Source organism: Nematolebias whitei, chromosome 10, assembly GCF_014905685.2.
Source record: "Nematolebias whitei isolate Nwh7 chromosome 10, NemWhi1, whole genome shotgun sequence".
Taxonomy (NCBI): Eukaryota; Metazoa; Chordata; class Actinopteri; order Cyprinodontiformes; family Rivulidae; genus Nematolebias; species Nematolebias whitei.
This window is the reverse complement of record NC_056507.1, coordinates 26112771-26126991: the sequence shown is the minus strand read 5'-3', so window position 1 is coordinate 26126991 and position 14221 is coordinate 26112771. Positions and strand designations below refer to the sequence as shown.

The 14221-nt window shown below is 43.7% G+C and overlaps 1 protein-coding gene across 2 annotated transcripts in view; it reads left to right on the top strand.

The window, feature by feature from the left end:
• The window catches only part of chd2 (chromodomain helicase DNA binding protein 2), a 29990-nt gene extending 15919 nt beyond the window's left edge, over positions 1-14071 (top strand). For both annotated transcript variants that reach the window (XM_037683514.1, XM_037683512.1), the window contains 32 exons: positions 1170-1309; positions 1393-1618; positions 1695-1795; positions 2113-2154; positions 2265-2443; positions 2527-2651; positions 2727-2943; positions 3022-3111; positions 3194-3384; positions 3488-3676; positions 3768-3933; positions 4068-4220; positions 6861-6932; positions 7185-7334; positions 7414-7562; positions 7649-7745; positions 7824-7916; positions 8028-8201; positions 8316-8485; positions 8572-8613; positions 8694-8833; positions 8910-9048; positions 9131-9281; positions 10229-10351; positions 10440-10559; positions 10667-10807; positions 10981-11097; positions 11170-11348; positions 11424-11523; positions 11593-11782; positions 12185-12422; positions 12541-14071. In XM_037683514.1, coding sequence (XP_037539442.1) covers positions 1170-1309; positions 1393-1618; positions 1695-1795; positions 2113-2154; positions 2265-2443; positions 2527-2651; positions 2727-2943; positions 3022-3111; positions 3194-3384; positions 3488-3676; positions 3768-3933; positions 4068-4220; positions 6861-6932; positions 7185-7334; positions 7414-7562; positions 7649-7745; positions 7824-7916; positions 8028-8201; positions 8316-8485; positions 8572-8613; positions 8694-8833; positions 8910-9048; positions 9131-9281; positions 10229-10351; positions 10440-10559; positions 10667-10807; positions 10981-11097; positions 11170-11348; positions 11424-11523; positions 11593-11782; positions 12185-12422; positions 12541-12817 — 4681 coding nt within the window. In that variant the 3' untranslated portion in view covers positions 12818-14071. The remainder of the gene's footprint in view (positions 1-1169; positions 1310-1392; positions 1619-1694; positions 1796-2112; positions 2155-2264; positions 2444-2526; positions 2652-2726; positions 2944-3021; positions 3112-3193; positions 3385-3487; positions 3677-3767; positions 3934-4067; positions 4221-6860; positions 6933-7184; positions 7335-7413; positions 7563-7648; positions 7746-7823; positions 7917-8027; positions 8202-8315; positions 8486-8571; positions 8614-8693; positions 8834-8909; positions 9049-9130; positions 9282-10228; positions 10352-10439; positions 10560-10666; positions 10808-10980; positions 11098-11169; positions 11349-11423; positions 11524-11592; positions 11783-12184; positions 12423-12540) is intronic.
• Positions 14072-14221: the final 150 nt, after the last annotated feature.

Genomic DNA, 14221 nt, shown 5'->3' with positions numbered 1-14221 from the left:
CCCCCCCCCCCCCCCACTTCACCCCCTCCTTTCGCATTGTGTCCTGACCTTCCGCGTCTTTTGTATTTAACTTTGTATTAAATATTAATGCGTTCAGATTCTACACGTTCTCCCTGTCAATCTTAAGCGTTCGTAGTTTATCATAAATCTCAACAATTTTAGATTCTAAACTGGATTATAGCTGATAAACAAGGTTTTGGTTATCTGTATGTGCTAACCTTGTTTATAGTTGGAACCATACTGTGAGGTAACTATTGATAAATATAGTTATAATAAATACAGCAAATGATCAAATATGAAATGAATTATATTAAATAACTAAATGAGCTGAAATCTTTAAAATATAACGTCTTTGAGTGAAATAGTCATTTTAAGCCAGAAATCTCAGTCTGGCAAATATAAAAGCAAATTTTAAGTTATTTTGTACCGTGCAAAGTACTATAAATTCAGTGTTAACTTGCCATGTGGGGTGCTCATCTCATCCATGATTTTTGTTCGGGGGGGGGGGGAGACACATGTCTGAGCGCAGCAGTTTTTGGGTGGGAGCGGGGGGCGTTCAGTTTGAGGGAAGAGTTGATGTGAGCACTGCCTTAAGCTTTTTAGCTAGAGAGCTGGTATTTTGCGCTGCTAGCTTAGTGCTATGTCAGTGCGGGGTGGGGGTGGGTAAGTTCGGTTTGGTAGGTGGGGTGCTCAGTTCTGTTGACGGGGTGGGGCACCCCGCTTGTATAATGGTAGGGAAACACTGAAATTTAAAAATATAACCCTTAAGTATATTGAAGTTATATGAAGGCTGAAACATCCTTTCAGTGTCAACATTTAGGAGTTTTGTTACCGTAACCACATTTTGACTTGTGAACGTCTCACCGAGTGTTGAAATGTTTATAAATTTAATGTTTTTTTTTTTGTTTTTGTTTTTTTATACCAAGAAGCTTTGAAAGAGTTCCTTGAGAAGCACTGACGAAAACACTGCAGTTAGAAAAGCTGCACACTTTGCAAATAAACAAAGTTATAAAATTATTAAAATAGGAGCAGAAATATACAGGCCCACCCCAAGGCCAGAACTTTATCTGCTTATTTTCAATGTTCTGTGATGTTTGAACAAAGCGTTTGCAAACGTCCCATGAAACGTTGCATCTCGAGACACGGATGTATCCCACCTTGCTTTGCAGCTATAAAGAGGACCAACATGACTTTGAAACGGACTCTGATGACCTGATCGAAATGACGGGCGACGCCGGCGAGGAGCAGCAGGACGACGACAGCGAAACCATCGAGAAAGTTCTTGATTGCAGAATCGGAAGCAAAGGAGGTAATACTTTTACTGTGTCCAATAAAGATGAATAATAATAGCTTTTGTGAACCTCGTTTTTTTTTTTTCCCCTCTTCTTCTAGCCACTGGAGCCTCCACCACCATGTACGCCCTGGAGGAAAACGGGGATCCGTGTGAAGGGTTTGACCCAGAGAAGGAGGAAGGGGAGACCCAGTATCTGATCAAGTGGAAGGGCTGGTCGTACATCCACAACACGTGGGAGAGCATGGATTCTCTGATGCAGCAGAAGGTCAAAGGGTTGAAGAAACTAGACAATTTCAAGAAGAAAAACGACGAGCTGAATTCTTGGTGAGTCTTTAGATCAGGGGCTTTGTGTTAGCAAAATGTCTCCAGGATTCTCAGTCAATTCTGACTTGGTTTGCAGGCTGAGGAGGGCGTCTCCCGAGGACATCGAGTTTCATAACTGCCAGCAGGAGCTCACAGCCGACCTAATGAAGCAGTTTCAGTTTGTGGAGCGAGTGATCGGTGAGAAGTCATGCTGCATGACTCCCACAATACTTTGCTGTAGTTTCTCTTTTAATGCTAAGCTTAAATGTGGGGCTAAACCTCAGCTGCCTCTTCTATGAACTGTTCTGTATTTATCCATGTTACTTTAGGAACGTCAAACTTTAGTAACAATTTGACATAACAGCACATTTATTAGTGATTATTATTTGCTGTCTTCAAAGCTGATCCCAACCAATATATCTGAGTGTAACTTCTTGGTACCATCTCCAGTAGTTTCAGCAATAACTTTAGTTCTCTTTAAGAACATCGTCTAAACAAAACCTTTTCATCAACAGCAACAAAAACAGGAAAGACGCCTGGGTCTTCTGACTTCCCCTGTAAGTACCTTTTGCCACCAGAATGTCCACTGTTTTAGTCTTTTTTTTTAATTTAATTTAAATCTGTTGACATTTCTGCAACGCTGAACTTTGTTGTCTTTTCGAAATAGCTCACAGTCACAAGATCCCACCCTCCAACGAACCCGAGTACTTGTGCAAGTGGATGGGTTTGCCGTACTCCGAGTGCAGCTGGGAGGATGGAGCTCTGGTCGGAAAGAAGTTTCAGCACTGCATAGACAGCTTCACGAACCGAAACTCCAGCAAGACGGTGCCCTCTAAAGACTGCAAGGTCAGAGCTCAACCACAGTGTTTGATTTTTTTTTTTTTTTAAACATCCCCTTCATCACTGTAGAAATGTGTCTGTTATTTCAGGTCTTGAAGCAGAGGCCGAGGTTTTCTGCTCTTAAGAAACAGCCGTCGTATATCGGTGACGAGACCCTGGAGCTGAGAGATTATCAGCTGGACGGCTTGAACTGGCTGGCTCACTCCTGGTGCAGGTACCATGCCAACTAATAGACATTCGTTTTAATACCACATTTAAAAGAAGAAACAAGAGAAATACCCCCCCCCAGGTGCAACAGTGTGATCCTGGCTGATGAAATGGGTCTGGGAAAGACCATCCAGACCATCTCCTTCCTGTCGTACCTGTTCCACCAGCACCAGCTCTACGGACCCTTCTTACTGGTGGTGCCTCTGTCCACGCTATCCTCCTGGCAAAGGGAGTTCGAGACCTGGGCCCCGGACATGAACGTGGTGGTGTACCTCGGCGACGTCATGAGCAGGAAAACAGTGAGTTACATTTCACTAAGACTGTCTGGATGTATTTTGTGCTACGAGCTATGACTTTTTTTTTTTTTGTGTGTGTAGATTCGTGACTACGAGTGGGTGAACCACCAAACCAAAAGAATCCGTTTTAACGCTCTGCTCACCACTTATGAGATTCTACTCAAAGACAAGGTGAGACCATTTATCGACGTGTTGCTGTTTGTGGAAACTAAGAGGGTCTGTCACTAACCATGTCACTAACATTTGACTTTAGGGGGTCCTCGGAAATATAAACTGGGCTTTTCTGGGCGTGGACGAGGCTCACAGGCTGAAGAACGACGACTCCCTGCTCTACAAAACATTAATGGAGTTCAGGTCTAATCACAGGCTCCTCATCACCGGCACTCCTCTGCAGAACTCCCTGAAGGAGCTCTGGTCCTTGTTGCACTTCCTAATGCCTGACAAGTACGTTCCTGCTTCACATGTTTAAGAATATACCAAATAGAAGTAGATTAAGCTCCACAGTGTGTCACGGTTTGGATTGTTTTGTCTTTGTTTCACACCGCAGGTTTGATTCCTGGGAGGACTTTGAGGACAACCACGGGAAAGGGAGGGATAACGGTTACCAGAGCCTTCACAAAGTCCTCGAGCCTTTCCTGCTCCGACGAGTCAAGAAGGACGTGGAGAAGTCTCTTCCTGCCAAAGTGGAGCAAATCCTTCGCGTCGACATGACTGCACAGCAGAAACAGTTTTACAAGTACGACCAGTCCTCGTCCTCCGGTAAAGTTCTCATCTTTAGATGAAGAGTGTATTTTTTAACGGCTGCTCTTCCCGGTCTCTTTCTCCAGGTGGATTTTAACAAGAAATTACAAAGCTCTTTCCAAAGGCACTCGTGGAAGCTCCTCGGGCTTCCTGAACATTGTAATGGAGCTTAAGAAGTGCTGCAACCACAGTTTTCTTATCAAACATCCCGAGGAGGGAGACGGTGAAACCCCACAGGAAAACCTGCAGCAGGTAGGTCTTCAGCTCTGAGCCTCGGGATAACTCTAAAACTAGTCGATGCCTTACAGACAGCAATGCAGCTTCTTTTAATTTCTTTGATGTTTTCTGGTTAATTGCTTTTTGATCCTTCTATTTTTGTGTGTCAGGCTGTAGTAAGGGGCAGCGGGAAGCTGGTTCTTCTGGACAAGCTGCTGACTCGACTCCGGGAGAGAGGCAACAGAGTCCTGATTTTTTCCCAAATGGTCCGGATGTTGGACATCCTGGCCGAGTATCTCACAAAGAAGAGATATCCGTTTCAGGTTAGAGTTGCACAATTTATAATTCACTTCACACTAACTCTGTCAAATATAAACCAGCTTAGCACATATAAATCACAAAAACCTTGTTTAATTAGTTTTAATCCTGTGTAATATTGAAATCTGCAGATATAACAAACACATGAAACTAACACTTTCACATAGAGAACGTTGTGAGTTTTGAAGGGAAAAACTAGTTAAACGGAGACGCAGCTTTGCTATAATCTTTGTCAAAAGAACCAGTGCCTTTTAGAGTAAATTTCCAGGTTCTGGTCATAAAATTAGAATATCATGAAAAAGTTGATTTATTTCAGTAATTCTGTTCAAAAAATGACATTTGTGTATTCATTCATTACACACAGACTGTTATATTTCAAATGTTTTTCTTTTAATGTTGATGATTACAACTGACAACTAATGAAAACCCCAAATTCAGTATCTCAGAAAGTTTGAATATTACTTAAGACCAATTCAAAAAGGATTTTTAAAAATGTTGGCCAACAGAAAAGTATGAACATGAAAAGTATGAGCATGTACAGTATTCAATACTTAGTTGTGGCTCCTTTTGTCTGGATTACTGCAGTAATGTGGCGTGGCATGGAGTCGATCAGTCTGTGGCACTGCTCAGGTGTTATGAGAGCCCAGGTTGCTCTGATAGTGGCCTTCAGCTCTTCTGAATTGTTGGGTCTGGTGTATCACATCTTCCTCTTCACAATACCACATAGATTTTTTTTATTTTTATGGGGTTAAGATCAGGTGAGTTTGCTGGCCAATTAAAAACAGGATACCATGGTCCTTAAACCAGATACTGGTAGCTTTAGCACTGTGCAGGTGCCAAGTCTTGTTGGAAAAAGAAATCTGCATCTCCATAAAGTTGGTCAGCAGCAGGAAGCATGAAGTTTCTAAAACTTCCTGGTAGACGGCTGCGTTGGTTGACCTTTGACCTCAGAAAACACAGTGGACCAACACCAGCAGATGACATGGCCCCAAACCATCACTGACTGTGGAAACTTGACACTGGACCTCAAGCAACGTGGATTCTGTGCCTCTCCTCTCTTCCTCCAGACTCTGGGACCTTGATTTCCAAAAGAAATGCAGAATTTACCTTCATCAGAAACATAACTTTGGATCACTCAGCAGCAGACCCAGGCGAGACGCTTCTGATGCTGTCTCTTGTTCAAGAGTGGCTTGACACAAGGAATGTGACAGCAGAAACACGTCTTGCATATGTCTGTGTCTGGTGGTTCTTGAAGTTCTGACTCCAGCTGCAGTCCACTCTTTCTGAATCTTCCCCACATTTTGAAATGGGTTTTGTTTCACAATCTCCTCCAGAGTGCGGTTATCCCTTTTGCTTGTTCACTTTTTTACTACCACATCATTTCCTTCCCTTTGCCTCTCTATTAATGTGCTTGGACACAGAGCTCTGTGAACAGCCAGCCTCTTTAGCAATGACCTTTTGTGTCTTGCCCTCCTTGTGCAAGGTGTCAATGATTGTATTTTGGACAACTGATCAGTTTGTGTGTAATGAATGAATATAACAAGTTTCACTTTTTGAATGGAATTACTGAAATAAATCAACTTTTTCATGATATTCTAATTTTATGACCTGCACCTGTAGTTTGACTTGAAGGACTAAAGCAGCGGAAACGGTGAGAGACTTAAACAGGCTGCGCGCTCCTAAACACTTTGGTACAATGCCTGTCCTGCAGCAACATGAAACTCGAGTGAGCATCAAGGTGTGGAGGAAAACTCACTTCAGCTGGGATGACTTGTTCATCAACCCAGCTGACGATTTTATGATGTGACATCATTTGAATTATAAGTTAGAAGACAAAAGTCATTCGGTCCAGCTGGACAGCAAAGGGTTAACCCTTCACGAAGCTGCTTCAGCATCGAGCAGGAATGTGTGGGTGGCAGAAGGAGATCACGACAGAGGGAGCTTCTCCCTGCACCTGTTGGCTGCACAAAGGTGCAGCAGGTGATAATAATTTAAAATAATTAATTTTAAATAAACAGTCCATGCCACTTGTGCAGCTCATCCATCAGTCAGCAAATTGTGTGTCATTTACAATGACAAGTGTTCAAAAAGAGATCACTGTATTAATTAAAGGGCATAACTGGGTCCCACTGTATATTAAAGCCTTAAACAATATGTAGTTTGCTCCATTAAATAAATGTCCTAAACTTACTGGATCCATGTGTTTATATGTGTGAGGCTCTGGTTTTAGCCAGTTAATACAACTGTTCTGGCCTCAGCTTATATTTGATGCCGTTTCCTGTTCTTGTTCCTGTTCAAACTGATGCTGTTCTTCAGCTGTGTCCCCTGAAAGACAGGTTTCAGTTTTTGACTCTTGCGTTTTACATGGAAGGGTCTTTTGGAGGTTGCGCTGAGCAGATTAGTCCCTGACCAAGATCAGATATCGGTGTTGTCGCACACGGGCTTCGTGTGCTTATTTATATCAACAAGTTATTTGCTGCTGGAGACCAGCTGGAGCTCTGCGCGTCACCCAACTGGGGTTTGTTTTTGCTCTTTGCATTCGTCTGTTGTGTTCGGTCTGTAGTCAGCGACGGTGCAGAGCAGAATAATGTAAAGAAGATGGCTTTACAGGATACATTTCTTATGTTGAATGTTCTTCTCTTCAGCGATTGGACGGTTCCATAAAAGGAGAAATCCGAAAGCAAGCACTCGACCACTTTAATGCAGAGGGCTCAGAGGTATGTAAACTTCAGATTATATCCAAGCTGTTGCCCTAAATATTTGTTGAAGCTGCAGTCCAAATGATGCCAAAGCACTCCGAAGTCCATGTTTAATTTAATTCAAAACAGATCATTCAATGATAGTGAGATCATTGTTCTAAACTGTCATCTTTAAAATGTTTTATAAACCAGGTCTAAAAGCTCAGATGTTTTAGATGCATGAAGGCTGACCATGTCCTGTTTAATAATTCTGTTTTCTTTGTTTTAAAGGATTTCTGCTTCCTGTTGTCGACCAGAGCCGGAGGTTTAGGTATTAACTTGGCCTCAGCGGACACCGTGGTCATCTTTGACTCCGACTGGAACCCTCAGAACGACCTGCAGGCACAGGCGAGAGCTCACCGGATCGGACAGAAGAAACAGGTGATTATTGGCTCTTATTCACAGAGAGGAGCTGCAACATCGTCCTAAAATAATGAATCTGTGCTGCCCCTCTTTACAGGTGAATATTTACCGACTGGTCACAAAAGGAACGGTGGAGGAGGACATCATCGAGAGGGCCAAGAAGAAGATGGTTTTGGACCATCTTGTCATTCAGAGAATGGACACCACTGGTCGAACTGTTCTGGACAACAATTCAGGAAATACAAAGTAAGACTTCGAAAGCTTCCTGTTTTAGTTTAAACAGCTTGTTTTTGTCAATATTTTGTTACAAGTTTAACTCTTTTTTTTAAAAGTTCAAACCCTTTCAACAAAGAAGAACTGACAGCAATTCTGAAGTTTGGTGCAGAAGATCTTTTCAAAGAGGCAGAAGGAGAGGAGTCCGAGCCTCAGGTACCACTGATTTATACGCTGTGGACTGAAACTCTGTTCAGATGAAAAGAGAATTAAACCGTTTCCTGGTTTCTGTAGGAAATGGATATCGATGAGATCTTGAGGTTGGCTGAAACGAGGGAAAGTGATCAAGGCTCCAGTGCCACAGATGAACTTCTGTCCCAGTTTAAGGTGCTGAACTCTTTTGATTCATCTCACAAAAACACAACTGCAAAGCTTGAAGCCTTCTTTCAGATACTGTTTGTACAAATCCAACATTTAAGGTTTTTTTTTTCTCTGCAGGTTGCCAACTTCTCCAGCATGGAAGAAACAACTCCAGAGTTGGGGGAGAAGGCCATACGGGACTGGGATGACATAATTCCTGAGGAGCAGCGGCGGAAAGTTGAGGAGGAGGCGAAGCAGCGGGAGATGGAGGACATCTTCATGCTGCCCAGAAGCAGGAGCTCTAACAAACGAGTGAGAATATTTTTTTAATTGTTCATTAAAAACTCCTTAACACATTTCCCAAACCCATTCTGGTCTTGGATTGAACCACTACGGCTCCCTGAAGTCCCCTCTCTGGTTTTTCAGGCTCAGGCTAACGACAGCGACAGTGACGTCGGCTCCAAGCTGAAGCAGCGCTCGTCGGGCTCAGAGAGCGAGTCTGACGACAGCGACGACGACAAGAAACCAAAGAGAAGAGGACGACCTCGTGCTCGCAAAAACACCGTGGAGGGTTTCACCGACGTAGAGATCCGCAGGTGAATTATTCTGTGATCCTTTACAAAGCTCAGTTTAGCTGCAGCGTCTGCTCAGTAGACCAACAGAACTTTGTTTTTATCAAAAGGTTCATTAAGGCCTACAAGAAGTTTGGATCCCCCCTTGAAAGGTTGGTGTGTTGCTCTTTGTTACAAGTCTTCATGGCGTTGCTTTGTTTGTGGGATATTTGAACAAACTTGTTGCGTCCAGGTTGGAGGCCATTGCTCGAGACTCTGAGCTGGTGGACAAATCCATAGCGGACCTGAAGAGGCTCGGTGAGCTGATTCACACCAGCTGTGTGGCGGCAATACAGGAGCACGAGGAGCAGCTGAAGGAGAACCCAGTTGAAGGTTTGTTGCCTGCACAGGAACATTTTCTTCAAAATGTTTTGTTCACGTCCAAACATAACGCACATGGTCGTTCCAGCCAAAGGTCCCGGGAAACGACGAGGAATCAATTTCAAGATTTCAGGAGTTCAGGTCAACGCCAAGTCAATCATCCAGCACGAGGAGGAGTTTGAGCCGCTCCACAAAGCAGTGCCCCCCAACCCCGCTGAGAGGAATCAGTAAGATGCTCCTCACATGTGAACACTTCTGCGTTGTTTTAAAACTGCATGCTCAGGACGGCTGCTCTTTGTCCACCTTAAGGTTCAAGCTAACCTGCAGGGCTAAAATAGCTCACTTTGACGTGGAGTGGGACCTGCAGGACGATGTTCAGCTCCTACTGGGCACCTACGAGCACGGCTTTGGCAACTGGGATCTGATCAAGACCGACCCCGAGCTCAAACTGGCTGAGAAGGCAAGCGTCTTTATTTCCTTCATCAGGTTGTGTAGGGTCGCAAAATTCCAGGAACTGTCAAAGATGGTAACTTTCCCTGGAAATTAACAGGATGTTCTGGGAATTAACCCAAAGTTACAGCGATTTATAGGAATTGGGATTTAAATTCTGTATGTGGCCCAACAGGGAAAACATGATCTTGACTAAAACAGTCAGATTTCATGTGGCGTCGTACGACGAGAGGAAGGACACCCTAAAAAAGATAAATAATTCAGTAGGGGCAGGTGGGAGTGAAGAGTTTTGTTCCTAGTTGTAATTTTGTTGCGAAATGCAATTTATTGAAAAAATGTCTTTGGAGATTTAATTTAAACAAATGATCAGTTACTATGTAAAAAATGTTCAGTCGTGTTGATGAAAGTTAACATTTTCTGTACATAAATTTAGACACGTTAAAGCACTGATTTCTTGTTTTGTTTTTGTGTGAAAACGAGTTAAACATGGGAAAATAAAACACCATAACATGAATATTTATTCAGATTTGAGTTTTATGAAATTCTAAAAGGATTAACACGACAAAAAAAATGTTTAAAAATAAAAGTACAAACGCTAAAATAAAAAAATAACAATCATCTAAATGTTGTCTGTGACAGTGTATTAACGTTAGGTCATTAAACTAGTTATTTTCATAAACTTTCAGTCAAACACATTATCTGCACTCAACAAAACAAAATGTTAATATTTTGTTTGGATGTAAAACAGGACATTGATGCCATTTCCACTTGATTCCCATACATTTCCATAACTCCTGTTATAAAGTTTCCAGTATATTTCAATATTTTCAAATTCCCCAGCCCATCCTCCTAAAGTTTCTGGACGTCTTCAAGCGCACCAGTACATTTGTCAGGACTGTAGTCTGTAAATGTGGTGTCGAAGAAGATGCATTTTAACGTTCATGTACCTCCGGTCAGATTCTTCCAGATGACCCCAGCAAGAAACCTCAGGCCAAACAGCTGCAGGCGAGAGCCGAGTATCTGCTCAAGCTGCTCAAAAAGGAACAAGACAACACAGACACGACGAAACCAGGAGAGGAGGTTTGCTGCTCTTCATTAAAAATACGTTTTGTCCTCTGGTTCATTCACATGTTAACAAATAATTAAAAGTCTCGTTTCTTCCTCCAAGGTGAAAGTGAAGAAGAGGAAGCCTCGAGTGAAAAAGGAGAAGGTTCTCAAAGATGAGCAGGGCAATGAGATCTCCTCCCCTCGGCTGTCTGAGAACCCGTCAGAGGAGGGCGAGGTGAAGGTCAGCCAGCCCGAAGATCAAAAACCACATTTCTCTGCTGGCGTAACGGGAAATGTTCTTGGACTCTCATGTTTTCATTGACTCGCTGCGTCCTTGTGTTTGAGCAGGACGGCGGAGCAGAAAAGTCCAGCGTGAAGAAGAGACAAAAGAAGAAGGGCAACAAAGAGAACAAAGAAAAACAGGGAACACCTAAAAAGGAGAAGGACGGGGACAAAGAAAAGAAAACTTCCAGGCCCAGGAAAGAGAAGGTATTTCAGAACGTACTGAATGACTCCAGCGTATAAGTCTGAGATTGATTAATTATTATCTTAAAATAAAGTATTTATTTCATGTTTTTATATGAAATACAGAAAAAGTATCTGGATTTGACAAAATACTTGGTTCAGGTTGAAATGCTTTGCTGTTTGTGTTTTTGCCTCAGGCTAAAGGAGCCAAAGGGAAGAAAAATCAAGGTCCAGTTCACATAACAGCCGGTTCTGAGCCCGTCCCCATCGAAGGGAAGGAGGACGACGAGCTTGACCAGGAAACCTTCAGCATTGTAAGCATCTGTCCAGGCTGTGCACACGGTACAGTCAGAGGAGTTTCTCTGAACAGAAATCTGTGTGTTCAGTGTAAGGAGCGAATGCGTCCCGTCAAGAAGGCCCTGAAGCAGCTGGACAAACCGGACGAAGGACTGTCGGACCAGGAGCAGCTGCAGCACACGCGCACGTGTCTGCTGAAGATTGGAGACCGAATCACCGAGTGCCTTAAAGCCTACAGCGACCCCGAACATGTGAAGATGTGGCGAAGGTACCACGAGTCTCAGCTAAATTAAATCATCTTTTCAGGCCTCGTGTTCAAACTGGGTCTCTTTCTTTGCGTCAGGAACCTCTGGATCTTTGTGTCCAAGTTCACAGAGTTCAGCGCCAAGAAGCTTCACAAGCTGTACAAAATGGCCCAGAAGAAGAGGTCGCACGAAGAAGAGGTACGCTACCTGGAGTGTCCCGGGGTGAGCGGTCGGGCATCACCAGCACTGACTTGTTTCTGTTTCCAGAAAGAGCACAAGAAGAAGGAGGACGTCTCAGGAAGAACCAAATCGTTCAGACCAGAAGCTTCTGGCTCCAGTCGAGACTCCCCAGGAACCCAGTCCTCCAAACATCCGTCTCACTTGGGCCAGTCCGGACCTCACGGACACCACAGAGAAGCCTACAATTCTGCTAACAAGCGCCACTTTGGCAACAACGGTACAAATATTATTATATTATATTGGGGGCTGAGATGGTGTAGGGGCAGGGCAGCCGACTCGGGACCCGAAGGTCCTGGGTTCGATCCCCAGTCATTGCATGTCTCATGTCTCTGAGCAGGACACCTAATCCCAAATTTTTCCTCGGGCGCTTACAAAGCTGCCCACCGCTCCACCTGGGTGCATCCCAGGTGTGATGAGTTAAATGCAGAGAGCCAATTTTGTCTTTGTATGGGAACATACAATGATGACAACATAGCATTTACACATTTATTATTATTATTATTATTTATTTATTTAAACTGTTTTGATTTAAACCTCCGGGATCACGTTCTGAACTGAGACACCGTCTACCTCAACCAAAACTTCAGTTTGATTTAAACTGCTTGTTGTTCTCTTACAGATCGAGTGGACTGGCAGAGGGACCGTAAATACAGCTATCCAGGAAACAGCAGCCAGCCCTGGCAGGGAGACCGCCACCATCCCTATGACCCTCATCGCTACAAGGATCACTATGGTGACCGGCGGCCTCACGGAGACTCGTATCGCAGCTACCGCAACAATGTTTCTCCCCGGAAAAGGCTGTACGAGCAGTACGGCAACGACCGGGACCACCGGGGTCAACGACCATATTACGACAGGTGAGTTAGAGTCCAAATGTATCGTCTAAAAACTAATTTGTTCACGTCGGACAGCCGGAGCAACAAACGTGCAGCTTTCCTTTTCGCCTCAGTAATGAAACCTTGACTGATCTTTCAGGCATCCAGACCCCAAAAGACGACGTCCCGATGACTTCCACTCCTCTTACCACCAGGGACCTTCTCAGGACTTCAGGAGGATGCCGGACCACAGACCACCAGGTCCGCCAGGACCAGATCACTATAACAGATCTTTCCACCCTGACAAACCACCTCCACTGTTGGACCCCCGCTCCCCTCAGACTCAAAAGTCTCCACCGGACTCCCGCTCCCCTCTGGAGCGTCCCACTGAGCCCGGTGCCATGGTAGACCCAAACTGGAACAACAGGAAAGCCTAAAGTCTGCCGGATCTGGCTTAGAAACTGATCTGAGTCCAGGATCAGAGCCACGTGCTGCTGCTGCTGCTGGACGAGCGTGGCCTCGACTTTTATCAGCTCCGTGGCTGTGAATTAATTCTTTCCTGAAGGAAGACGTTTGTTTCCATCTTTCGTTGAGATGGAAAATCTAAAAGCTGCATCTTTGTTCAGACGACGCAGCTCTGCTCTCGACACTGAGCAAAAACTGGAAGATGTTTTAGTCCCGTGGACTAATTAAAGGAAAACTTGGACACAAGCTCCTAAAAGTGCCTGAAAGTATCGGCCTTGTGATTAGTAACGTTCGGGAATGTTCCCAGAAGAACCGTGATGGAGACCTTTTTTTTTTTAGCTTCAAGTATTGCAGATGACGTCATTACAGCTGGCACAGCAGAATGTGGAACTTGTTGCACCTTTTGAATCAATTCCATCATGTAGCCGAAGCAGTTCATGGATTTTCACCATGAGGGGGGAAAAACAAAAAACAAAAAATGGTGGAGGTTGAACTTTACCGGAAGGTTTCGTATGTTTCTTCTGTGTCCCGTGGGATTGTCATGGTTTTAACGAACACATTTCTCATGCGTACAACTAAATGTTTTTCAATTATGTAGCTGTATAATTTATTGCACCCGCCCCCCCAGTCCCCTCTGCCCCACACTGTTCACTTTTAACTTCAGCCCAAAGCTCTCAAGTCGGTATCAGTATCCATCATCTGTAAAGGTTCAGAACACTATAGATCAGAACAATACTTTATTACAGCCGTTCAGTATTATCGTAGGTATTACTGCAAATATATAAAGGCTGCATTTGTCTGTAAAAGTTAAACGATTAAAGCTTTTGTTTCCAGTGAGTCACTGATGACGTGCCATCATCTGAACCTGCCTCAGTCTGTCAGAGACAACCCTGCCACCCCTTTCTTTTTCCCTGAATCATAGCTAAACTCAAAATCATAAAAACAACACACATTCTGATGATTCATGTGCTCGTCCAGCTCCAGAAGGCTCTGATGATGATTTGAGGGGAGAAAATACCATCGTTTTTTTCAGTTTAGTTTTTTCTTTACGGGTGCGCTTGGTACAGTGAACTAGCTCTTTCTTTTCTTCCATAAACCTAAAGTTCTTGTAACATATGTTCTGTAAAATTCTAAATAATTTATATTTGTGGGAAAACAAACCAACACTTCATGAGAAATGTGCTGTACATATGTTTGAACATATGTAATAAACTTTGTTACACAAAGGAATGGGTTATGTCTGAACTGTTAATATTGGGGCTGCGTAACTTGAATGTGGTACTTTCTGATACATATACTGCGAAAGCAATATTTATTTGACATATTGTGCAGCTCTAGTAGTTACACAGCTTCACCCTCCTGCTGCTCTTGGTTTA